At 40.5% G+C, this 27,976-nt stretch overlaps 1 protein-coding gene across 1 annotated transcript in view; it reads right to left on the bottom strand.

Annotated features, from left to right (window-relative positions):
• Nucleotides 1–27,976, bottom strand: part of LOC124619561 (histone-lysine N-methyltransferase 2D-like) — a 72,251-nt gene that overhangs the window by 29,506 nt on the left and 14,769 nt on the right. Inside the window, exon 2 of the mRNA XM_047146086.1 lies at nt 6,396–6,583. Coding sequence (XP_047002042.1) covers nt 6,396–6,547 — 152 coding nt within the window. The 5' untranslated portion in view covers nt 6,548–6,583. The remainder of the gene's footprint in view (nt 1–6,395; nt 6,584–27,976) is intronic.

Below are 27,976 nucleotides of genomic sequence, written 5' to 3'. Positions count from 1 at the left end.
TATAGACAACTACAAGAAGCTGTGCTTTCCATTGCAATCAGTAACAGTGGATAAAGATGGATAGTATGTACCACATAATTCAATGAAGTTCCCCACTTCTTTGAACATCGCCTTACACTCTCATCTCAATGCTGACGAAGGAATTATTTTGAACATTTTGCAAGAGAAACTGTTACATCCATATGCCTTCCAGTTACTGTGTCACCTGTCGCCGTAAAATATTTCTTATTAACAAAAATTGGTTCAATAGGTACCAGAAAAATGTCAAGAGTGTTTCTGACCCCTACTTTCTTATCCAGTTTATTTCGGTGAACTATGAAGGCAATATCAGACTAATAACAACGCACACACAAAAGCATTTATGTGGTCATTATTCTTACACTCCATATACGAGTGGAATGGGAAGAAACCCTTATGTAAGGTACATAGGGAAATACCCTCCAAGAGCCACTTCACAATGGCTTGCCGACTATATACGTAAACATAGAACACAGAAAGTCAAGTGTTACATGAAACTGAGTAAGCTATACAACATTTGACATAAAGAGTAAAAAAAGGTGTGTGTGAGAGAGAGAGGGAGAGGGAGAGAGAGAGAGAGAGAGAGAGAGAGAGAGAGAGAGAGAATGGATAGCATGATAGAAGAAAAGGAAGATGGTTCTCTTTGGCATGCAAAATAATGTTGAGAGAGAGAATGGGTAGCATTACAAAAGAAAAGAAATATGGCGCTCACTGGTAAGCAAAATGTGGATTAATTCCACAGGGTGAAGCGAAATTCGCACAGTCTGGCTTCACAGCATGACTCCTGACATGCCAGCGATAAAAAAATGTCCCTCGCAAAATTTCATCCAGAAAGTACATCTGACAGAAAAAGGCCATTAAATAGTGGCAACCTGGCAACACTGTAACCACATGTATGTTAACTACCTCTCTCAGCAAATATTAGTCGTGCTGTACAGTCGGTGCTGTGGACAGAGTTTGATGGTTCAATCCTGGATTGAGGCATATGTTTTTTATTTGGTAAATGCAATCCAGGTGGTACAGTATCTGGCATCTTAATCATCAACAGCGATTGCAGCGGGTCCTCTAGAAAAAATTTGCACTTACATAGTACAATCACGGAAATGGAAGATTGGTCAGCTTTGTAAGAAGCCCTTTCCATGTTGTGGGCATGAATTTATTTGGACCACTTCATCTACTAGATGCGAAACCTGCTTTCTCTGTACCCTCCTCCAATAGTCCCATAGATTAGATCCAACTATTATTCTTGCCTCATTCAGGTCCATTACATTTCGTTAGGGCCTTACATTACCAGTAGAACTAGCAACATGCTTCATGAATAATGTCCAAACTCAGTTACTATTTGTATGTGTTACCACCATGGTCCCACTAATTGTGCCTTTCAACATTGAGTCTAGTAACCACATGCTGTTTAGTACATATCTCAATGCATTATTATTATTATTCGAAACCCAACATTTCACAATTGGAGGTGTTGGGATGAATCAGGCAGAACAATGTCTGTCAGAGGGTTTATGCACATTAGGCGGAACAGCGCGCAGGACTGTTGGCATGTTTATACTGTAAGTGCTGTCCGCCAGACAGGGACTAGTTGCGAGAAGAGTAACGCATCCGTGACAGGCTCCAATGTACAAACATACACCTATCGAATTTTCTCATTGTAAACTTCTAAACCAGTGTGGCAGACATATGGCACACACAAACGATGAATATGTGGATATGCTTCTGGTCCTCGGTGCATCTGATAACTGAGCTGGTGTTGCCACTAGTGAATATGCTGCTAGATATCCACATACAGACGCCATCCAGATAAAAATGTGTTTCGTCGTCTGAAGCTGTGCCTTCCGGAGTCAGGTTCTCTCCTTCCACCATCGCATCACAGAGGTTGTCCACGGACTCGCTGTACTCCAGCTACTGAGAAAGCTATTCTGGAGGTCATACACCAAGAACCTCATCAAAGTACATGTAACATAGCAAGGCAACTGTGTTTCTTGCAATGCACGGTCATTTATGTGCTGCATGAGCATGGACTGCACCCCCATCATTATGCTTTCACACAGCACCTGCATCCTGCACAAAGCCACAAGCGGATGCAGTTCTGTGAATGGTTCCAACAACAACAGGAAGCCAACGATGACTTCATGAACACCATAATATGGTCAGATGAAGCAGCATTTACTCGCAAGGGTGTCTTCAATATGCACAATGCCAATCACTGGTGTGAGGTTATCCCGCACGTCACCCCCGACCGTGGCTATCAATTTTGCTTTGTTACCAACGTCTGGGCCAGAATATTGGGCAACAGGTGTTTGGGTCCCTATATGTTGCCTGACCTGTTGACTCCACGAATGTATCATGCATTCCTCTCAAACTACCTGCCTGATGTGCTGGAAGTTGTTCCACTACATGTTTGGCAGATGATATGGTTCCAACATGATGGTGCACCTCCACACTCTGGAATTAATGTGTGACAGTATCTGGACAGCATATTTCCAGGGCAATGACTCAGACATGGAGGTCCAGTTGCATAGCCATCGCGTTCACTTGACCTAAATCTCCTGGATTTCTTCCTGTGGAGACATCTGAAGGAGCACATGTACTCTACACTACCAACAAATGTGGAAGAATTGGTAGTGCGTGTTCATGCTGCACTTGTTACTGTGGATGCAGCTTTGCTGTGAAGGGTGCACAGTTGCACGATCTGATAGGCTGCGCAATGTTTGGACGTGCAGAGAGGTTGGTTTGAGAATCTGTTGTTCCTAGGACAAGGTATTCTGTTGTGAAGGTCATGAAGTCATTAACATGGACATTAATAGTCACTGGTTGCTAATTTGTGACACCTGAACACATATTACATGTAGTGTAAATGACATGTAGATGTTGTATAATTGTACTGTGCTATCATCTTTAGCATCTCGAAATTGATCTGATAGGCTGCGCAATGTTTGGACGTGCAGAGAGGTTGGTTTGAGAATCTGTTGTTCCTAGGACAAGGTATTCTGTTGTGAAGGTCATGAAGTCATTAACATGGACATTAATAGTCACTGGTTGCTAATTTGTGACACCTGAACACATATTACATGTAGTGTAAATGACATGTAGATGTTGTATAATTGTACTGTGCTATCATCTTTAGCATCTCGAAATTGATATTGTTTTTATATTGTTCTGTCCTATGACACATCATTTATTTCAACTGTCTATTTCTTATTTGTCTAACCACGTATTTGTTATGTTAAGCATTACACAATGTTGTAAATTTAGGATACATGTGACCTAAGAAACAGTGCATATTACGATATGAAATGTCAGAATGAAATTAGCAAATTAAAAAAATGCACACCAAGCCAGGATCAAATCCTCGATCTCCCGCATGCTAACCCAACACTCTATTCACTGCACCAACTGTACAGCAAGACTAGTATGTGCTGACAGAGGTAGTTACCATACATGTGGTTACAGTGTTGCCCGACTGCCACTCTCTAATGTCCTTTTTCTGCCAGATGTACTCGCCGGACGAAATTTTGTGACAGACATTTTTTTTATCGGTGGCATGTGAGGAGTCTTGCTGCGAAACCTGAGTTTGCGAATTTCTTTTCATCCTGTATAAGGTGCAGTCAAATGGAAACGAGACAGATAGGAAAAAAGCAAGTATTGTTTATTACTTCAATAGCAATCACTGTAATCATTTATACAATCGTCCCACTGTGAGGCAAGACAGTCAGAATGTTTTCCAATGCCTTCAGAACTGTGATTCTACCCAGGCACAAATCTCTTTATCCAAAGCATATCAAAAGCCAGAAATGTCTTTCTTCAAGGCTCCAAACATCCAAACATTGCGTGGGGAGAGACTGCAGCAGTAAGGAGGGTATGTAAGGACTTCTCTGCGAAACTTCTGCAGCATACTCTAAAAATGGGGGCAGACCCACACGTTGCCAGGGTCATTTCGAGTATGCTGTATATGTTTCACTAGGAAGCCCTAACACATCCTCCATACAGTCCCGACTTCCCCCACGCAATTTCCATACTTTTGGAACCCTGAAGATAGACATTTGTGTCTGCCAATTTGTGTTTCATGGTTCCATAGGCAACTGCACACATTTTTCCATGAAGGCACTGACCATCCAGTCTCACAATGGATAAATGTGTTAACAGTTTTGGTGATCACTTTTGAAATAATAAACAGTTTACCTACTTCTTCCCATGTGTTTTGTTTTCATCTGACTGCTCCTTATAGTAATAACAACAAAACTGAGGGGTTGGAGGATGGGAGGGGCTGGGGTTGGGGGTAGTGCAATGTCACGGAAACAGAGATTTGGTATGAAAAATGACAGGAGAGAAATTCATGGTAACTGAGATGGAAAGATATGGGCAAGGAAGGGGGGGAAAGTAAAAGTTTTAGGCAAAATGTCTGAGGGAACTGTGGGTGCGCAGTGCAGAGGAACTGGACCTGAGAAGAAGGGCATTCAAATGTGTCACAAATAATACATATGTGTTGTTCATTAAGTAAATACAGGTAAACCAAATTGCAATTGACTCTAAAATTGTGCATAGAACATCAATCTTAACATTTTGCAATGACTGTTCAACAAACTGATGAAGATTTTGTGATGCACAATAGCAAAGTTCTGCAAATTCATCCAAAGAATAGATAAATCGAGGCTACAAATGTCCCAATAACACTTCATTCATGTGGATTGGCAGAGATGAACACACTCAGATTGATTGGAAGGTATAACTTACGCACAACTGAAAAATTTAAAGGTAAGCATGCAACAACTTCTTGGTAATACATTACTGGCCACTAAAATTGCTACACCAAGAAGAAATGCAGATGATAAACGGGTAATCATAGGACAAATATATTATGTTAGAACTGACATGTGATTACATTTTCACGCAATTTGGGTGCATAGATCCTGAGAAATCAGTACCCAGAACAACCACCTCTGGCCGTAATAATGGCCTTGATACGCCTGGGCATTGACTCAAACAGAGCTTGGATGGCGTGTACAGGTACAGCTGCCCATGCAGCTTCAATACAATACCACAGTTCATCACGAGTAGTGACTGGCGTATTGTGACGAGCCAGTTGCTCGGCCACCACTGACCAGATGTTTTCAATTGGTGAGAGATCTGGAGAATGTTCTAGCCAGGGCAGCAGTCGAACATTTTCTGTATCCAGAAAGGTCCGTACAGGACCTGCAACGTGCGGTCGTGCATTATCCTGCTGAAATGTAGGGTTTCGTAGGGATCGAATGAAGGGTAGAGCCACGGGTCGTAACACATCTGAAATGTAACGTACACTGTTCAAAGTGCTGTCAATGCGAACAAGAGGTGACCGAGATGTGTAACCAATGGCACTCCATACCATCACACAGGGTGATACACCAGTATAGCGATGACAAATACACACTTCCAATGTGCGTTCACCAAGATGTTGCCAAACACGGATGCGACTATCATAAGGCTGTAAACAGAACCTGGATTCATCCGAAAAAATTATGTTTTGCCATTCGTGTACCCAAGTTCATTGTTGAGTAAACCATCGCAGGCACTCCTGTGTGTGATGCAGCGTTAAGGGTAACCGCAGCCATCATCTCCTAGCTGATAGTCCATGCTGCTGCAAACGTCGTCGAACTGTTCGTGCAGATGGTTGTTGCCTTGGAAACGTCCGCATCTGTTGACTCAGGGATCGAGACATGGCTGTACGATCCATTACAGCCATGCGGATAAGATGCCTGTCATCTCGACTGGTAGTGATACGAGGCCATTGGGATCCAGCACGGCGTTCCGTATTACCCTCCTGAATCAACCGATTCTACATTCTGCTAACAGTAATTGGATCTCGACCAACGCGAGCAGCAATGTCGCGATAAGATAAACTGCAATCACAATAGGCTACAATCTGACCTTTATCAACGTCGGAAGCGTGATGGTACGTATTTCTTCTCCTTACACGAGGCATCACAACAACGTTTTACCACACAACGCTGGTCAACTGCTGTTTGTGTATGAGAAATCGTTTGGAAACTTTCCTCATGTCAGCACGTTGTAGGTGTCACTACCGGCACCAACCTTGTGTGAATGCTCTGAAAAGCTAATCATTTGCATATCACAGCATCTTCTTCCTGTCAGTTAAATTTCATGTATGTAGCACATCATCTTCGTGGTGTAACAATTTTAATGGTCAGTAGTGTATTTTGGTACAACAATGATGCAACTCCTATGCACACAGCTAACTGGCATTACACAATTTTGGTAGACTTCACTGCATGTCACATTTATGTATACAGTGTTTAATTGCCATTCTGACAACATTCAAATAATGTAAATTGTATGTAGATGAATATATCAAAATAATCAGCAAGACTTACGGATCAGGCAACAAAGAAAACTTATGATTGGGATATCCTTGATTCCCAGGTCCACCTGGAGGCCAGTGATGTCCACTGTGACCTGCTGCATCGTTATTCCTCCCTCCAGACCCACGTCTCCAGCGGAATGAATCACCTGAATACCTGCTCATGGTTGAGATGTAAGTTCATGCCATTTGGTATGATACCTGAAACAGATTTTGTATAAAACAGTGAGTAAAAATATTTACAGTGACTGAGAGGATAAGCTACTGTTCCCATATGAGAGTGGATGAAGCATGGTACACACATTATGACTACTTACCACTATATACATTAGTCACAAAACTTAGGGGTGACACAGACAAAGCAACATAACATATTGACAACTTTGTGGAAATGACTGAAATACAGAAGCATGTTGCCAGAAGTCTCCAAGTCATGCACAGAAAGCTAGATGTCACATGGCGTGAGGTCAGCATGGCTATAGCACTAAATGGGGCTAGCCACACAACAGCAGGCAGTTGAAGGAATGGTATAACACTGCGTGTCTCAATCAGACAGCAGTTACAGTGAACTGTGGTGGTGTTCTTCATTACAGTATGGGCCGGAGAAGAACATCTGGACTAGAACATGCATTGCCATCCATGGTGATGACATCCCATGTTAAGAAACCACACCCCACCTTTTGCAATTGTTACGGTGTAAAGTCAAGCGCCGGCAGAATGCCAATCAGAAATGGTAGAGCAGAGAGGGCTGTGACAAGACATTAGCCAATTGTACGCTGACCAACCCATCTCTAGGATGACAACACGACAGCAGCGGCCTCTATGTGAAGGGAATATAAGCGCCACACCCGACTAGTTGTGGCCCAGTCTAAGAGAAGCATTAAGACTAGCAACTTGGATAGAAGCGTCAAAGCTAATTGCTTTGTTTGTATTAGAATTTTTATATTGAAGAAGCTTGTTTATTTTGGATGTTGCCCTTTGCTTGTAATACATCTAAGTATTTCTCAAAGTTAAGTATTGTCATTTACTTTTCATAATAAAACTCATTAATACATTTTGTTTGAATTGTTGTCTAGCAATCCGAGAAAGCAGGTTTCCTAGACACACCACAACTGACAACTAGGCAGGATTCAACATTTGGCGACGAGTTATAAGAACCCAGTGCCTGGAAGCCACTGATTTTCTTTTGCGTTTTTTTGCTGGCACATTAATTCTACATTGTCTTTTCTTTGCAAGGGTGTGTTTACTTGTTTTAGTAGTGTCTCTTATAGTGTTTTTGCTAATCAGTGTTTTCAGGTGGGTGTTGCAGAAATTTTCTTTGCTTGTGTGCTTATTTTCATTGTTTGCCTTGTCTGTTTATGGCAATGAGCAACCCACTTCACTGCTATGGCAGACCAACAAAATTTTTGTTCATTTGTACATTAGTGCAAAAAGTGTGAAATTTCAGTTGGACACTAGGGCCTCTGTTACATTTCTAAATCATAATACATATGAATTGTTAGGTTCCCCATGCCTGTCTAAAACTAGCACGCACCTGACGGCTTATAATAGACAAGACATTCCCATTCTCGGAAGAAGTACTTTGCCTGCCATGTATCACTTGCATATGTGAACTGTGACTTTTATTGTGCTACAATCACGCAATTGTGACAACATATTTGGCCTTGATTCGTTTGACTTTAAAATTCAGGATAATGTGTTGCCAGTGACTGAATTCAATGCCAAAGACAGTGTAGCTAGCTTACTGAAAGAAATTCCTGAACTCTTTTCTGAAGGTTTAGGCAAGGCTAAAAATTTTGTTGCACCTATTACTATGAAAGACAAAGCTCAGCCGAAATTTTGCTGGGCCAGAACTGTTCCTATTGCATTACGGGACAAAGTCGCTGCTGAACTTAAAGAATTTCAAGACCATGGAGTTACTGCGCCCATACAAGCTAGTCAATAGGCAAGTCCATTGACTATTGCTCCCCAAACCTTCAGGTTGCATTCACTTCTATGTTGACTGTAAGTCTACACTCGCCCTTTGCTTGCGACACATCTACATAATTCTCTTAGTTAAGTATTGTCATTTACTTTTCGTAAAAAAACTCATTAATATGATATATCTGAATTGTTGTCTAGTGATCAGAGGAATATTTCCTAGACACCCCACAATTGATGACTAGGCACAATTTAACAGCAATGTCAAGGTGACCATCGAAAACTGTGGTAACTTCAGTTAGGCCTACTTCCTGAACTATACTGTAACAATTCTTTCTACGTGTGGTCCACGTTACATGGAGCTGAGTTGCTTGGAAGGTAGTTTTGTGCTTAATTTTTGCACACCAGTGAGTGGAGAGAAAGAGAGAGAGAGAGAGAGAGAGAGAGAGAGAGAGAGAGAGAGAGAGAGAGGGAGGGAGGGGGGGGAGGGAGGGGGGAGGGAGGGGGGGGGGGGGGAGGGAGCAAATGTTGCCAACAAAACACTATGAGGTTAGTGCTTGGATGGTCCACAGTGAAGTTTCACTGCAGTCATTCCAAGTCAAAACAATACAAAAAAGTACAATTTCCAGCCTGGACATTTGCAAGCTTCAATAAATTTGACGCATTTATAGCATATGATGAAAAATTGCAAATTTCGCAACTGGAACAAAAGTACAACAAAAGTAATAGCAGAAAACTCAACAAACACTGCAGACAAAAATGGCCGTAGCTTTTGTTCTAGCAAGGACAGAACTATGAACAGGTAATTTCAGAAAGGTCCGGGAGCATGCTTTCAAATGATATGCAATGTGCCCACACTCAAACAATGCACACAGTTACGGCCAGTAACATTGATCTCTGACCTCGAATGTCTCAAACACATCATTTCATTTCAAAATTTATGAAAACAATGTATTTGCTTCTTCATGTTACACTATACAATATAGTAAAAACTCAAGTTGGGCTGACATTTGGATTAGGAGATATAATATAATATGTACAGCTATGTGATAGAATTAAGCAACGCAAACTGCAACAAAAATGACATAGAGACTGAAAAACATATTAAGCATTAGAAAGGTTGAAAGCAGTCATTCCACATAAGGAATGACTACTTTCGATAATTATGTGATGACTGTGGACCCAGCCCTCATCAAAATTCTGTTAAAACATTGGTGTAATAGCAATGCACAGTAAGGCGGCAATGTGAACATGCCAATAAGAAGCATTCTTCTTTTTAGCAATCACAGATATGTTAATAATTTGAAGGGGTCAACACCAAAACATTCTAATTTTGATGAATCACAGGTAAGCTGACAGTCTGAGGAGCCAACAGCAAGTATTCTTATTTTGACAAATAACGGGTAACCAAGAAGAAGAACAGGCTAATAGTAAGTAATTTTTATTTTGATAATCAGAGTCAAAACTTTTAATATATACCAGCCAATAGCAAGCATTCACCAAAAATTTGGCACAACCGCGCAAAGGTTATTATGTTCCGTTGCCAGGCAGTAAGTGGCAAGATAGGAAATTGTGTGTGTATGAAGTGTCTGTCACTGAAGCTGGGATGGAAGTTGAAAGCTACATGTATGTACAAAATAAGTTGTAGCAAAATATGTCATGTGTTGTGACATCATGGACACAGAGTTTGACAGTATAGTATATTGGTGTAATCCCTTCAGGGACAATTGGTACTGTGGTAAATCCACAGTTATAATTATCTTTTGCTATCCACCTCACTCCAGATCAGTATGCTGCAACAGCTGCACAAGCAACTGCTCGCCACCACACCACAGGTGTTACCTGATGCACTGAAGTAAGGTCTGTTAGCCATAGAGCTGTGGATCAACACCAGAGAATCTACCATCACCCTCCAAAGCGAACCTACAACACCGCTGAACGTGACATCTCAAAACTAGTGCCACCAATACCAGTGATGTCTATACTCATTTATATTTAGACCGACGCAAACCTCTAAATCTCAGTCTGTGCCATGCTGTTAACTGAAAATTATTGTGCAGCTCTTAAGATTCGTATGTTGTTACGGTACTGACTGTTCATCGCATCTGGGCAGTTTCATATTAATTTCTGTTGTGCAGTCGTGTGTTGAACCAAATAAACAAATTCAAAAACCAGTGTTCCTTTGTGTTGTGTGCCACAATGTAACTGGCGACTTCAGATTGAACTTGCTCGTGTTCCATTGCTCGAGCTGTGGAAACTTGCATGAGAGTTTTGGCATTTAGCTGACAGAAAACTTTTCAGTGAACTATGGACTTTGCTATGCTGAACAGCCACCATGGCCGAACTCTCTCTTGCTGCTGTTATGCAACAGCTGATGACTCACCAAGTGGAAAGTCAAAAGCATACGGAGGAACTCCTGGCCAGAGTACTGCACCAGCCGACTGTCAATCCTTCGCCATTCCCACAGTACATCTACATCTACATCTACATGACTACTCTGCAATTCACATTTAAGTGCTTGGCAGAGGGTTCATCGAACCACAATCATACTATCTCTCTACCATTCCACTCCCGAACAGCGCGCGGGAAAAACGAACACCTAAACCTTTCTGTTCGATCTCTGATTTCTCTTATTTTATTTTGATGATCATTCTTACCTATGTATGTTGGGCTCAACAAAATATTTTCGCATTCGGAAGAGAAAGTTGGTGACTGAAATTTCGTAAATAGATCTCGCCGCAACAAAAAACGTCTTTGCTTTAATGACTTCCATCCCAATTCGCGTATCATATCTGCCACACTCTCTCCCCTATTACGTAATAATACAAAACAAGCTGCGCTTTTTTGCACCCTTTCGATGTCCTCCGTCAATTCCACCTGGTAAGGATCCCACACCGCACAGCAATATTCTAACAGAGGACGAACGAGTGTAGTGTAAGCTGTCTCTTTAGTGGACTTGTTGCATCTTCTAAGTGTCCTGCCAATGAAACGCAACCTTTGGCTCGCCTTCCCCACAATATTATCTATGTGGTCTTTCCAACTGAAGTTGTTCGTAATTTTAACTCCCAGGTACTTAGTTGAATTGACAGCCTTGAGAATTGTACTATTTATCAAGTAATCGAATTCCAACGGATTTCTTTTGGAACTCATGTGGATCACCTCACACTTTTCGTTATTTAGCGTCAACTGCCACCTGCCACACCGTACAGCAATCTTTTCTAAATCGCTTTGCAACTGATACTGGTCTTCGGATGACCTTACTAGACGGTAAATTACAGCATCATCTGCGAACAACCTAAGAGAACTGCTCAGATTGTCACCCAGGTCATTTATATAGATCAGGAACAGCAGAGGTCCCAGGACGCTTCCCTGGGGAACACCTGATATCACTTCAGTTTTACTCGATGATTCGCCATCTATTACTACGAACTGCGACCTTCCTGACAGGAAATCATGAATCCAGTCGCACAACTGAGACGATACCCCATAGGCTCGCAGCTTGATTAGAAGTCGCTTATGAGGAACGGTGTCAAAAGCTTTCCGGAAATATAGAAATACGGAATCAACTTGAGATCCCCTGTCAATAGCGGCCATTACTTCGTGCGAATAAAGAGCTAGCTGCATTGCACAAGAACGATGTTTTCTGAAACCATGCTGATTACGTATCAATAGATCGTTCCCTTCGAGGTGATTCATAATGTTTGAATACAGTATATGGTCCAATACCCTACTGCAAACCGACGCCAATCATATAGGTCTGTAGTTCGATAGATTACTCCTACTACCCTTCTTAAACACTGGTGCGACCTGTGCAATTTTCCAATCTGAAGGTACAGATCTATCGGTGAGTGAGCGGTTGTGTATGATTGCTAAGTAGGGAGCTATTGTATCAGTGTAATCTGAAAGGAACCTAATCGGTATACAATCTGGACCTGAAGACTTGCCTGTATCAAGTGATTTGAGTTGCTTCGCAACCCCTAAGGTATCTACTTCTAAGAAACTCATGCTAGCAGCTGTTCGTGTTTCAAATTCTGTAATATTCCATTCTTCTTCCGTGGTGAAGAAAAATAAGACATCTGGAACTGATATGAAAAATGTATGTGACAGCACTACCGCGTATAAGGCAAAAGACGAGGACAACGCCAAATCCCTTTTTTTAGCATGAATTTGGCGACAAAGTTATCAGTAGTTGCGCGAGCTGGCCTTCATAATGAAATTCGGTAACCTTACCTTGAACAAATTTGTTCTTCGTTAAGTGCTCATATCAAAGACTCTGACTCACGATTTCTGCTCGCCTCGAGTTTTACCACTGTCGCAAGCAACTTGGTCGACCCTATAGTTTGAGTGGCTGAACTCCATGAGCTAAGTCACCAATGCAAGTTTTTTACACGTACAACCAAAGAATCTTATACAGAAGACATGATCACAGTTGTGATTATCTGCGCAGCACATAATAAAGAGTTTTGGTTAAAAGGTTTACAGCTTGATGATCCTTCATTAGATAAGGTGTTGCATATATACACACACCAGCAAGCACGTCCCTCCACATGAAAACAGTGATTTTCATACCACACAAATTGCAACAGCAATACCAGTCCTGCCCGGACTGTTTTCAGAATGATGCTATAGACAATTGTCTGTTCCAGTGATTGGATTGCATTAAATGCGCATGACAAGATCACCTCATAACTGTTTGTCAGGCAGCCATTCCTGTCTCACAACCACAGGATCAAATGGACGTTAACGTTAAATGTTGTGCACTCGTCACTGAGGGCGGGTCCTCCAACAAACTGCTCACATCACTGCAGATGGCTGGAGGACAGTCAGCAGTCAGCTTTCAAGTCAGTACAGGTGCCCCCATCAGTCTCATCAATTTTCAAACATATTTACAACTAGAGGCACCTGTACTACCTCCATCAGATTGATGGTTGGTCAGTTATACCATGCAACACACTATGCTGAAAGCTCAATTTACCACAAAAGCCAGCCGGCCGGAGTGGCCGTGCGGTTCTAGGCGCTACAGTCTGGAGCCGAGCGACCGCTACGGTCGCAGGTTCGAATCCTGCCTCGGGCATGGATGTGTGTGATGTCCTTAGGTTAGTTAGGTTTAATTAGCTCTAAGTTCTAGGCGACTGATGATCTCAGAAATTAAATCGCATAGTGCTCAGAGCCACTTGAACCACAAAAGCCATTTACAAAAACTTAACTGAGGACATAACTTTCTAAATCATAAGCAATGCTGATACTGAGAATCTTTTCAGCCTGAAATTATTTATGTCTTTTGGATTTTCCATCAACCACACAGTAAATCTGGTCTCCAAGAATGTTACACCTACCACCAAAGAACCTTATACAGAAGGCATGATCACAGTTGAAGGAATGCAGTGGGAAAGCCAGTGGGCATTCTAGCAAGATCTTCTCCTGAGAATGGAGAGTAGTGTGTTTACATTTTGAGGTGTCCAGTTGCAGCTGTAGCGATAATAAAGCTACTAAGTACTGACAAAGTTATTTGTGCACTGTTATATAGTTTTCAGTGGTGTTGCATGCTGTTTGTGGCGAAATAACGATTTAATAAACTTTTGGAAGCATTTGCTCACAGTGTTTTTCAGAGTTTTCTGTGCGTTAAAGTCATTTAGTAAATTTCATGCTGTAGTTTTCAGCTGACATTTCTTATTATTTCTATTGAAATATTTCAGTAAAATTTTCATTCACTGTTTTAACTACGTTGAGTGTTCCAATGGCCCCTTGAATTTTTGGTTTTAGCTAATAATTTTGTGAAGTTTTGTTGGTATTGGTATTAGCTGTGGTTTAGTTGTTTTAATAAAAGTAGTCGCTTTCTTAGTAGAGAGAGAATTTCGAGACCACTATTGTTAGTTCTATTGGTGTAACTGAACTTAGGTAACACAGACGTATAGTTTTTTTCAGTAACTGTAAAATTTTACCATAAATGAGAAGTGTGGGATCTGTTGTAGGTTTGTGAGTAGTGGGTTACAGTGTGAGATTTGTTCAAAGTATTTTCATTGGGGGGAATGCAGTGGGGAAGCCAGTGGGCATTCTAGCAGATCCTCTCCTGGGAATGCAGAATCTTTAGTAGAAATAAGTTGATAGAGGAGTAGAAGCATAAAATCTGTGCCCTTCAGGTGCAGTTACAACACGCAAAGGAGGAACTAGATAGGTTGAGTAGGATGAAGGGTGCTGGGGAATGGGAATTGGCAGTTAGTAAGAAGGCAGCTAGGAAGATGTGGTATTCAGACAGTTACACTTTGTGTATATGCAATAGATTTGACCAACTGTTGGAGTTGAGTGGAGAGGAGCCTCTTGTAGCTGTAGGTGCAGGGAATATGCAGCAGTCCTCAGCAGTTAGGAGGCGTAGGTCAGTTGCAACGTCTAACAGAAACGAGAAGGTTCTGCTGCTAGGTAGTTCGCACAGTAGAGGTGTGAGCCAGCAGTTGCGGGAAGTGTTGGGGAGTGAGTACCAGGTCACCAGCATTGTCAAGCCTAGTGGAGGGTTGGCTCAGGTGACTGACAATGTAGGGAAGTTATGTAGGAATTTTACAAAGGAGGATCAGGTAGTGATAATGAGAGGAGCAGGGACGTCTTGATAAGGACAGGGAATATGATGTAGGTGGTGACCTGGTAAAGATAGTTACTCAGACTGGTGGCACTAATGTGCATTTCGTGCAGCTGTTTCAGGGTCATGATCAGCTTCATCTTTAGGCGACTGTTAGGTGCATTGACATGGAGCTGGAGAAGGCACTGATGGCAGAGGGCATGGGTCACGTAGCAGTGGTGCCAGTTGAGTTGGTCAATAGGTTGGATTTCACTACGCATGGCCTGCACCTCAACAGGTATGGGAAGGGGAGGCTGGCAAAGCTTATAGGTGACAGTGTAGTGGGTAGTGGTGGGATCACTCATGGAAAAATTCCTGTAGTAGTTGGTGTTTGAGCTGTACCATTTTTAGATTGAAGTCAGCTGATAGACGTACCTGCTTAAAGGAAGTCCCTCTAACTACTGGCTCACCTTCAGAGGTCATCATGTTTCCAAGTAGAGAAGAAATTAGCGCATTTCATCAAAATATAAGAGGTATTAGAGATCAAGTTCGTGAACTGCTTATAGATGTTGACTCTGAAATTATTGGTATATCGGAGCACCACTTAAATAATTTGACAATTTAGAGGCTTCCTTTACCAGGATACAGATTAGCTGGCTGTTTTTCAAGGAGTTCGTTGCGGGGTGAGGGTGCGGCCATGTACATAAAAAACAATATTCCATCTGAGTCCATAGACGTATCACGGCACTGCACTGAACATATATTTGAATGTTGTGCAGGGGCAGTTGAATTTAGTGAAACTAAACTTCTAAGTTTTGTTGTTTATACGTCACCTAACTCTGACTTCAGAGCATTTCTGCTCAAGCTAGAGAAGCTTCTTGATTCACTTTATAGGAAGTACTAGAAATTAGTCATATGTGGCAACTTCAATATTAATTTTGTACATGTTGATGGTGTTGAGACAGCAACCAGCCACAAATTTATTTTAAGTTCCTTTACTCAAAAGGGAGCCAACGTCCTTGCTGCAGTGGTAACAACAATTTCCGTCAGATCACCTAAGTTAGGCACTGTCGGGCTGGGCTAGCACTTGGATGGGTGACCATCTGGTCTGCTGAGTTCTGTGAGAAAGCAGGGTGCACTCAGCCCCTGTGAAGCAAACTATGGAGCTACTTGATTGAGAAGTGGCGGCTCCGGTCTCATAAACTGACATACGGCCGGGGAGAGCGGGGTTCTGACCACATGCACCTCCATATCCGCATCCAGCGATGCTTGTGGGCTGGGGCTACTACGGTGCCCAATCGGTACCATTGGGCATTCCAAAGCCTGTTGGGACAGAGGAGTTTATTCAAAACGTACCATTACCGGTTTCAAATCATTACAATTCATCATCAGTCGGCTTTCATGTTTTCATTAGAACATGTGATGCACTTTTTATTGATTGGTTGTTCTAAAATGTAAATAATACATAAGTATAAGCACGTCACACAGATGGTTGTGTTACAGATTTGCATTGGGACGTGACTTACGTGAAATGTTGGTCTGGAGCATTTGTTTTCGTCCAACAAATAACGTTCGTAGTTTTTGTCACATTCTTATTGTTGCACACACAAATTTGTATCATTGAGCATTTTAGATTTGTCACAGAATACACTTCCACCATATTCTTATTGTTGCACACATAAATCTGTATCACAGAGCACTTCAGATTTGTCACAAAACACATTTCTAACACGCATCACATGTTTTGATAGATACAAAGTGTTTAGAAGTACGTGAGTGTCAAATATGCTATGATGTATTGTAACATTATAAATATATCCCATGTCTGGAATAGGTTCATATATTCACTTGTGCAACTGAAACGCATTTTACACTAGTACAGAAATACATTGATTTTGTGAATTTTAGAGCGAATACTGTTACATTATAAAGATCTTCCATGTCAAAGATTTTTTTTTATTTTTTTATAAGGATAAGACAGTATATTATTTATTTACATGTAGCATTATGAGAATTGTAGTAACATATAAATTTGCTACTTGATCTGCAAATGGGTGTAGGAATATTATTTGCTTTGGAGGGCGGAAAATAATTTTTGTAAATTTTTCAGGAAAGGGGTGTTAGCTAACTCAGTTTGTGCTGTTTTGGTGTGTGTGTGTGTGTGTGTGTGTGTGTGTGTGTGTGTGTGTACTTCTATTTCTGCTAATATATTCACAGTGGCCACTATTTCTTCTAGATGTGAAATTTTTAAGTTGTTCTCAATGCAGATTTGTTCAAGTTGCCAAGCCTTAAAACATCAATGTGTTCTTTGTATCTAACTTCAAAACTTCTGCCTGTATGTCCAATGTAGAATTTTCAGCATGTATCACGTTTAAGCTTGTATAGTCCTGATTTACTGTACGGACTCTTGGAGGTATTTACATCATGGATTAATTTTTGCTGCAATTTACTATTTGTGGAAAAGATGATTGTGATATTTTTCTTTTTAAATAAGTTTGCTATTTGGTATGATAGTGGGCCTATGTATGGGAGAGCAACATATTTATGTTAGGCTTCTGTGAAACACTGATTTGTTTTGGAGTGCATGTTGTGTAGATTGCTGTAAAGAGGATCCGTGGTTTTTGTTTGCATTTTGTTGTGGAGTTTTTCTATTATTATGGGTTTATATCCATTATTATCAGCAACTGTTTTAATAATATTGATTTCATTTTGTTGGTCTGTGTCACTCATTGGTACTTTTTTTAATTCGGTGTACCATGGCTCTGAAATACCCCATTTTTTGTTGGCATGGGTAGCAAGATGAGTTGTCAATACTGACAATTGTGGTGGTAGGTTTTCTGTAAATACTAAGTTGATGTTTAGTGGTTCCTATTACAAATCTTCAGGTCAAGAAAGTTAATGCTTTTATTAGTTGCATGTTCAACTGTCAATTTAATATTCTTGTGCATTGTCCTCAAGATTTGTAATAGTAACTATAAACATCAATTTGTCAGGTTGTGCCACAAATTTCTTTTCTCCAAATTATGTTTAGTATCTCGTTATTAGTTATGTGATTTACTGTCTAATCTTAAGTATTGCTCTGTAGTGCCACATTTCAAAAGCCTCTAATCTCTTGTCTAAACTGTTTCACTTCCATACAAGGCTACACACCATACTTCCTGACACACTTACACCTGTATTCTATGTTAACAAACTTCACTTCTCCGGAAACGTTTTTCTAACCACTGCCAGTTAACATTTTGTATCTTCTCTACTTCAGATATAACCAGTTATTCTGCTGCCCATATAGCAAAACTCATCTATTATTTTTAAGTGTACCATTTCCTAATCTAATTTGCTCAGCATCATCTGATTTGACTACATTCCATCATCCTTGTTTTGCTTCTGTTGATAATCATCTTACATCCTCCTTTCAAGGCCCGATCCATTCCATTCAACTGCTCTTCAAGTCCTTTATATCTCTGAGAGAATTACAATGTCTTCAACTAACCTCAAAGTTTTTATGTCTTCTCCCTGGACTTTAATTCCTACCCCAAATTTTCTTTGGTTTCCTTTGCTGCTTGCTCAATGTACAGACTGAATATCATCGACAATAGGCTACACCCCTGTCTCACTCCCTTCTCAACCACTGCTTCCCTTCCTTGTCCCTCAACTCTTACAAATGTAGAAGTTTTAAATAGCCTTTCGCTCCCAGTATTTTACGCCTGCTACCTTCATAATTTCAAAGAGAGTATTATAGTCAACATTGTCAAAAACTTTCTGTAAGTCTACAAATGTTATAAACATATGTTTTCCTTTCCTTGGCCTATCTTCTAAAAAAGTTGTAAGGTCAGTATTGCCTTGCTTGTTTCTACATTTCTCTTGAATCAAAACTGATCTTACCAATATCAGCTCCTAATAGATTTTCCATTGTTGTGTAAAGAATTCATGTTAGTACTTTGCAACCATAACTTATTAAACTGATTGTTCGGTAATATTCATATCTGTCACAGCACCTGCTTTCTTGCAAATATGAATTATTATATTATTCTTGAAATCTGAGGGTATTTCACCTGTCTCATATATCTTGCACACCAGTTGCAAGAGTTTTGTTATGACTGGCTCTCCCAAGGTTATCAGTAGTTCTGACAGAATGTCGTCTACTCCTGAGGCCTTGTTTCAACTTAGGTCTTTCAGTGCTCTGTCAAATTCTTCTCAAAATATCATATATCCCATCTCATCTTCATCTATGTCCATTTCTATTTCTATAATACTGCCCTCAAGTACGCCTACCTTGTTTAGACCCTCTATATACTCCTTCCACCTTCCAACCTGCCCTTCTTTGCTTAGGACTGGATTTACATCTAAGTTCTTTATTTTCATACAGCTGTTATTCTTTGCTCCAAGTCTCTATTTGTCATGTTGACTGTATCCATCTTTGCCCTAATGATATATGTTTCTAAATTCTTACATTTGTCCTCTAGGAATTCCAGCTTAGCCACTTTGCACTTCCTGTCAATCTCATTTTTTAGATGTCTGTATTCCCTGCCACCCGCCTTATTTACTGCATTCTTATATCTTCTGCACTTATCAATTAAATTCAATACCTCCTGTGTTATCCAAGGATTTCCACTAAGACTTGTCTTCTTACCTACTTGATTCTCTGCCGTCTTCACTATTTCATTTCGCAAAGCTACGCATTCATATTCTACAGTATTCCTTTCTCCCATTCTTGTCAATTGTTGCCCAAAGCTCCCTTTGAAACTCTCAACAACCTTTGGTTCTTTCAACTTATCCAGGTTCTATCTCCTTAATTTCCTACCTTTCTGTGATTTCTTCATTTTAACTACAGTTCATAACCAGTATAGTCAAGAGTCCACGTCTGTCCTTGAAAATGCCTTAAAATTTAAAATATAGTTCCAAAATCCATCTTACCATTATATAATCAATCTGGAATCTTCTGATGTCTCCAGGTCTCTTCCGCATGTATAACTTTCTTTCATGATTCTTAAACCAAATGCTAGCAATGATTGAATTATGCCCTGTGCAAAACTCTACCAGTGGCTTCCTCTTCCATACAATTTCCACAATCCATACTCGTCTACTTTTTTCCTTCTCTCCCTTTTCCTTTAATCAAATGCCAGTCCCCCATCATTATCACATTTTTGTCTCCCTTAACTATCAATAATTTCTTTTATGTCGTCATACATTTCTTCACTCTCTTCATCATTTGTGGAGCTACTTGACTATGACCTTGTACTGTGTGATGGGTATGGGCTTCGTGTCAACCTTGACTACAATAATGTGTTCACTATGCTGTTCTTAGTAGCTTATCCACATTCCTATTTTCTTATTCATTAATAACCCTATGCTTGAATTATCCCTATTTGATTTTGTTTCCATACCACTGTATCTGCCTACCAGAAGTCCCTTCTGCCACTGAACTTCAGTAATTCCCATTATATCTAACTTTAACTGTTCCATTTCCATTTTTATATTTTCTAATGTACCTGCCCGATTAAGGGATCTAACATTCCACGCTCTGATTCATAGAACACCAGTTTTGTTTCTCCTGATCACAACATCCTCCTGAGTAGTCCCTGTCTGGGGATCCAAATGAGGGACTATTTTACTTTCGGAATACTTTAGCCCAGAAGATTCCACCATCATTTCACCATAAAGTAGAACTTTATTCCCATGGGAGAAATTATGGTTGTAGTTTCCTCGTGCTGTTTCAGCTGTTCGTAGTACCAACACAGCAACGCTGTTTCAGATGATATTACAAGGCCAGATCAGTCAATCATCAAGACATGCAACTAATGAAAAGGCTACTGCTCATCTTCAGGAACCATACATTTGTCTGGCCTTCAAACAGATACACCTCCATTGTGGTTGCACCTACAGTGAGGGTATTTGTATCACTGCGGCAGCAAGCCTTCTCACCAATGACAAGGTCTATGGTTCATGATGGGTTACACTGTACTACACTATATTATTCCCACTGGTCATAACAACACCTGAACAAAAGTATTCTCCAATTCACCACACATCAGAAATTAATCTCTAATGCAAATCCAACAATTTACACCTCTGTGATATCAAAGGATTTGTTGCAAGCTTGTATGAAGGTCACTCATGACATTGTTTTGAATGATAACGGAGATACCAGCAGGTTTACAAGAAGATTCCTATATCACATGGTCCTTCACCTTCAGCCCAAAAAACCTGACATCTTTACAGTGGACAAGAATGATGTTGCTGCAAAAGTATATGTGAGAACAGCAACAAGTCAACAGGCCTTTCCCCAAAAGACACACAAACGATGTTACATAGTGTTACACAGTATTGAGGCATGATAAGTCCTGACAATACATGTCATTGTGTTTGTTTGTTAAATTTGAACCTATTTGCCCTGCCCTCCACACACGTATTTAAGTGGGATAGTTATATCATGTTTTACATCACTGAAGGCCAAAGGTCATAACTATTACCTTGCATATTACAAACGTTTTCTACTGATCTGTTCACATTGCTACCACACTATGCTTTGTCATCGCACAACCTTTTTAACAGAATTTTGATGAAGACTGTGTCCAAAGCCTTAAAGCAAAAATTGAAAGCACCCATTCTGTATGCAGAATGACTATGTTCAGCCTTTTTAACTGTTAATTTTTTTCAATACTTTAAATCTTTTGTTGAGGTTTACATACACAATTTGTACTTCTGGTAAAAGTTATGTGGTGGACCCTCATTTCCATTTTCCATAGACTTGTACACAATGAGACATAGGTTTCCTGAATTTATCTCACAGCTTTAGTTTTTATGATGAAAGGTGTGTTTAATATGGTACAGAGTGTTAAATACGGTGTGAATGTAAACGTTAGGCTGTGCCAAAGCTCAATCTCTTACCACATCCATTCCCTGGCATTCACATTCACTGACTTTGCCAATTTGCAACCAATTAACCACCTAATAACCTAATCTAAAGTTTAGGCTTAGCAACAGATCAGTCTGTCACGGCGACAAAGATTTCAGAGGGGGAGCGTTGGGATCCAAAACCACACACCAGCCACATAGCTTCCTTGCATACCACAGCTGTTATTAAGTTGTATCTCCTAAGCCAAACCAAGCGAGGTGGCGCAGTGGTTAGCACACTGGACTCGCATTCGGGAGGACGACGGTTCAATCCCGCATCCGGCCATCCTGATTTAGGTTTTCCATGATTTCCCTAAATCGCTCCAGGCAAATGCCGGGATGGTTCCTTTGAAAGGGCACAGCTGACTTCCTTCCCAGTCCTTCCCTAATCCGATGAGACCAATGACCTCACTGTTTGGTCTCTTCCCCCAAACAATCCAATCCAATCCTAATCCTAAGTTGATCTGCATGAAGAAGCAAACATATTTTTTCATCAATTTTGAAGGAGACATGTTTAGAGTTATTCAAGGTCAAAGACGCTGACCTTAATTCTGTTTCACAATTCTTGTTCTGTTAGAACAGAAGATACAACTGCTTTTGCCTGCAGTGTCTGTTGAATTTTCTTCGGTTTTATAGCTTTGGGCAGCCTTTACTTTTGTAGTACTTCTGTTACATTTCTGTTATTAGGCATTATTCTTTCATCATGTGCAATGAACACACCAAATTTGAAGAAAATCTTAAATGGTCAGACTCGCACCTGTGTTGATTCGACATGGAATTACTCACCAGTATTTACATAGTTGTACACCACAAGCATTGCATACATCTAAGTCCTCTCTCTCCACCACAAGGTAGTTCACAAACAAGCAGTTAGGGGTTTCTTTTTTCCTCTAGAGCTTCACCACAAGAGGCTAGTGCACCTCACAAATACAACTTTTCCCTCATTTCCTGCTACACGTGTCCCAGTAATGCATGGCACTACACTTGATTAGCAATGGCTCTGAATGTAGTGGGCTACAATAGATTGCACTGGGATATCCTAGGCTGCGGTACCTGTCCCAAATTACTCAATGCTCTGATACCTAGCAGAGCTTAAGCTCCTTGTTCAATCTGACTAGTTTCCATCCTGTATACAACCACTCGAAGGCTTAAAGTGCACTTAGGGAGTTGGGGAAATAAGTGTAGCCAACTTTATTCCCTCATGGAAGATAGTGCATATAGTCTTCCAATAGATAAGAATTGCTGATCTGCACACCTGCCTCCCCCCCCCCCCCCTCCGCATAAACAGATCTGGATGATACTGAAGCCTTGTAAAACTGAAGCAGACATTCCCTGTCTGCGGCTCATGCAATCCCAGAATTAAGAGCCTTAAAAAGACTTTGTTTTCATGTCCCTTGGGTGTTGCAGCTAAGTAAGGCACCTGTCAAATATGAAGTCCACAAATCTCATTAATGCTTTCATGCTCTCAGTTGCACCCCTCAGTCATTACCAACACAGACAGAAGTCCATAGACATCACAGTCTTCACTGAGAACTTGAAGCTTGTATGTAGCATCCACTCTTCCAACCACTTGAACGTCAATTACAACTGGCAAGTTGCTGTTACTCGGATAAAGGAAGAGCGGATTACAGCAAACTGGTCTACATATGAGGCATACTGTACATCATCAACATCATATTACTTCAGTCCTCTTCAGGGGATGGCGTTTTCCTGTTCAAAATGCTTTGACAGGATTTCTCCATATCAGAATATCTCTAATAGTGTCAAACAGACAACTACAAGGTGCTGATTGCATAAGAAAGTATGTTTTATTGCTGCTTCTTAGGGCACGTGGCAATGGAACATCTTCTGAATTCAACTAGGAACACTAACACAGTAGCTGCCTGTATTCAAGAACCCCGTGAATAAAGCAGATCAGGGACCGATGACCATGGCAGTCTGGTCCCTTTAATCCCCCAAACCAACCAACCAATAAAGCAGATCACTCACAGGTCTAAAATATTTTCTACACAGCTTATGACGGCGACAATGTTGAAAGCATATGGGCACATATGGTCCTTCCAATGCGTCAAACGAGAAATCAAAATAATCTCTTTCGACAATTAAGGGGATTGTAGACTCAGATAAATGTGTCAAGAAAGTTTTATTTTTCTGCTCCTGTAAAGTGTCAAATACACTGTAATGCAGCTTATCATGACAAGGTGCCATATCATATCTAAAGCTGCAGATAGATCTAAATCCAACTTCCATATGTAAAAGGGGAAGCTAAAAGAGTCTCTGTTGTTGTAACTATACTCCCAAACACTGCCTCTCTTGGTGATAGCTCTCTGTTGCTAGAAGGCATCCTGGCTGCTGGTAGTATGGATACTTCAGCAAAATTTTCTGCCATTGTCTTTCTTTGTGATCAAGAGATTAACATGTTGCTTTACACCAGTATCCTCATTTCCAAATAACTGAAATCTGTCTTGTAAACCATATTTCTCCAAAAATATCAGGTGGAAATTCTTTCAATTGATGTCTGAAATACTGAAACCATCTGTAGTACTACTAGTCCACCTAACGGATAAACGAAGTGAGACGTCTCAGCGACAGTTGAGATGAAATAATAGCTGAATCAGAGAAGCTGCATTTTGACTGGCTGTAACAACAGTTACATATTTAATCAAAATTTGGGCACTGTCCTTTGCTGTGTTTAGAAGGCACTCCTGTCTCCATACATATAAATCCTCCCAAATGTTGCTTACAGATTTGTGGAAATGGTTTGTTCTGTTAACCAGAATTCAAAAACACCTATTAAGTATCCTACATTTCCTCTTTAACAATGTGCCAACATTTTCCCCCATAATCAGGGGGAGCACACAGTGTGCTTGCGAACTCCTCCAGCACCACTGGCCTACCACAAACGGTGACCTGACGTCTTTGTTCTACCAAGGAACATGCTGCCTCCGTAACTGAAACATTCTATGTAGAACTGCCTCCTATGGATTCAGAATATTACTGATGCTATCATGCTGCAAGCCATGTCGGATTCAAATACATCCATAAGGGAATATGAAATCGAAATGAAAACTTCATAGTTGCATCATGAAGAAGGGAGAAGAGAGAATAACTAAGGCAGTGGAACTTACTATGGATAAACAAAACTGTTAGTCTTGTCGTGTTGCCACTGGCGATTTTTGCTGGGTCCTCCCATGATGTGGAACACAACCTAACACAGAGAGGGTGCCACACAACAAGGTCAGCCTCAGAGAGGAACAACATAGTTACGGGCAGACGCCATAGAGGGCACACACAACACAGACCACATATGCTTCCTCCATATGTCACACCAATAGTCCCCATGTGAACATCCACCTGCCAAACACAGATATAAACAGATGCACAGCTCAGCTCAGACAGTGTGTGTATCAACAATTAATTCAACAGTGCCAACACCTTACTGCAAGACAGCACCAGGATCTGTCTCCAGTCACCACCCAGAAGGGCCTAACTGGACGGTCTATCAGTTATGTTCATCATTGTTCACTGGATACAAAAGTTAGAGCAGTACAAGTGAACTTTTAACAACATTGCAACACATCATCCACATTTCACTTCCATACAAAGCTATACTCCACAGAAGAATCTTCAGAAAACATTCCCTGACACTTACATTTATTTTAGATAGTAACAAATTTCTTACTTGCAGAAATTCTTTCCTTGCCTATCTGGATTTTATATCCTCTCTACTTTTGCCATCATCTGTTACTTTGCTGCCCATATACCAAAGTTAATTTGTTACTTTTAGTGTATCATTTCCTAATATACTTCACTCAGCTTTGCCTCATCCAATGGAGCTACATTCATTACCCTTGCTTTAATTTTGTTTGTGTTCACCTCAAGACCTCTTTTCAAGACACTACCATTTCTGTTCAACTCCTCTTCCATGCCCAAAGCTATCTCTGACTGAATTACAATGCCATCAGCAAAACTTAAAAGTATTTGTTCTTCTCCCTGAACTTTAGATCCCTTTTCAAAATTTCTCCCTTTTCCTTTAGTTCTAGCTCAATATACAAATTCAATACCACCAAGGCTCAATCCCTCCATGTCTTTCATCAACTCTTACTACTGACATCTGATTTTTGTACAAATTATCAATAACATTTCACTCCTGTATTTTAACCCCACTACGCTCAGAATTTCAAAGAGTGTATCCCTGTCAACATTGTCAACAGCTTTCTCTAAGTCTACAAACACTACAAATGTAGGTTTTCCTTTCTTCTAAGAAAAGCTGTAGGGTCAGCACTGCCACATGTGTTTCTATATTTCTATGGAAACCACATTGACTATGCCCGAGGTCAGCTTCCACCATCTTATCCATTTTTCTGTAAATAATTCATGTCAGTATATTGCAACCTTTACTTGTTAAACTTATGATTTGGTAATATTTACATTTGTCAGCAACTGCTCTCTTTGAAATTATGGCACTACATTCTTCCTGAAGTCTGAGGCTACTTCCCCCATCTCATATACCTTGCACACCAGGTAGTATGGTTTTGTCATGGCTGGTTCTCCCAAGGCTGTCAACAATTTTGAAGAAATGAATACCTGCCGGGAAAAATGTTGTAACCCCCACTTTTCTAAGAAACCGGTTTGTCACGTATAAATGTTGTATGTGCCAAGAGAAAAGCGTGTATGAAGTTATGTTGGCGAACTTGTGCATTAAGTGCCATTTTTTATTTGTTTCATATTCGTCGTAAGGTGCTCGGATGCAGAAACGTTGTAAACATGGAGCAGGAATGTTGTGTGACGTTAAGTCAGAGCATGTGGGAAGAGATAAATAGGGGCCAGAAACGGAAAATTAAGTACAGTGAATGGAAGAGGATTGCGAAGAAACACAAACGGAATTCAGGGTAACCATATTTGGCCCACAATAGCAAACCAGTACCTGGGAAAATCCCTGCTGAACAGGTGGGTGCATAAACTTTGTATGCCAATCTAATACAATAGTTCTGCGAAATGGGAGATTCTAAACATTATTCGCAAACATTATATTGTAATGCACAGCCATAGCTTTTACCTTTGATGTTGATGTGGTTAACTATACTTATCATTACGACGTGATCCCTTTATAGATTGCTACCTGCAAATGTAGATACCAGTGTAAAACACTAAAAATGGAGGACAACAGAGAGCTGTTTCAAGAATTCTACGCTTTAGACTATAATGCACAAACCAGACATTTGGCTTCGTCAAGCATTAAAATAGTAGACATCAAATGTAGGGAGACTGAGGAGACCATTTCGCACAGACACTAAACATTCAAGAACTTTTTAAGAAGAGGAGCAGAAAAAATTTACGTATGTCAAAAAACGTTGTGCATGGTAGCTATATAGGATTACAGCTAGACGTGTACAAATGCTCCAAGGGAAGATGAAATGTGGTGTGCTGTTAGAAGACAGAAGAGGTAAGCATGTGAATCGTCCAAATAAGCTGCAGGACAGCTTGAAGGACATGATAAGAAACCACACTGAGAAGCTACCAAAACAAGGAAGCCATTACTCAAGACATAAGAATGAAAAGCTCTGCCTGAGATCCGATTTGAATATTTCTAAACTTTGCAGACTCTTTAAAGAACATAATCCGACAGTACAGTGCAGTGAAAGAGCTTACAGAGATATTTTCAGGGGACAATATAATGCTCGCTTTGGAGTACCACATTCGGATTCATGTGGGTATTGTGACAGACTGTTCCTGCAGTTAGTTAACAGTAAAAATGAAACAGAGAGAAAGAAAATCGACGAAGAAAGCAAACTGCACCATTTACATGCGGAAGTACCATATTCAATGCTAGAGAAGGATACAGCAAAAGCTAAAGCAAACGAGACCTATGTTGTGATATGCACAGACCTCCAACTGATGCTATATTGTCCTACCCTTACCCATTCTGCAGTTTTCTATCAACGTAAGCTGTCAACCTACAATCAGGCAATACATAACGTTGGTGACAATAAGGTGTGGATGTGTGTATGGCCTGAAACTGTTGTTAAGCGGGGATCAGCAGAAATTACTTCGTGCCTTCTGAAGTACGTAACATCTACATTTTCAGTACTAAACCCGTTTGAAGAAAGAACTTTAATGGTGTAGTCAGAGCGATGTACAGGACAGAACAATAACTGGAAAACTATTGTTTTGTATCAATATCTTCTGAACATGAAGTAGTTCACCTCTGTGGAGCAAAAGTTTCTTAT

The sequence above is a fragment of the Schistocerca americana genome, chromosome 1, assembly GCF_021461395.2.
Source record: "Schistocerca americana isolate TAMUIC-IGC-003095 chromosome 1, iqSchAmer2.1, whole genome shotgun sequence".
Lineage (NCBI taxonomy): Eukaryota > Metazoa > Arthropoda > Insecta > Orthoptera > Acrididae > Schistocerca > Schistocerca americana.
Note: the sequence above shows the minus strand (reverse complement) of the source record. Positions and strands in the feature narration are given on the sequence as shown.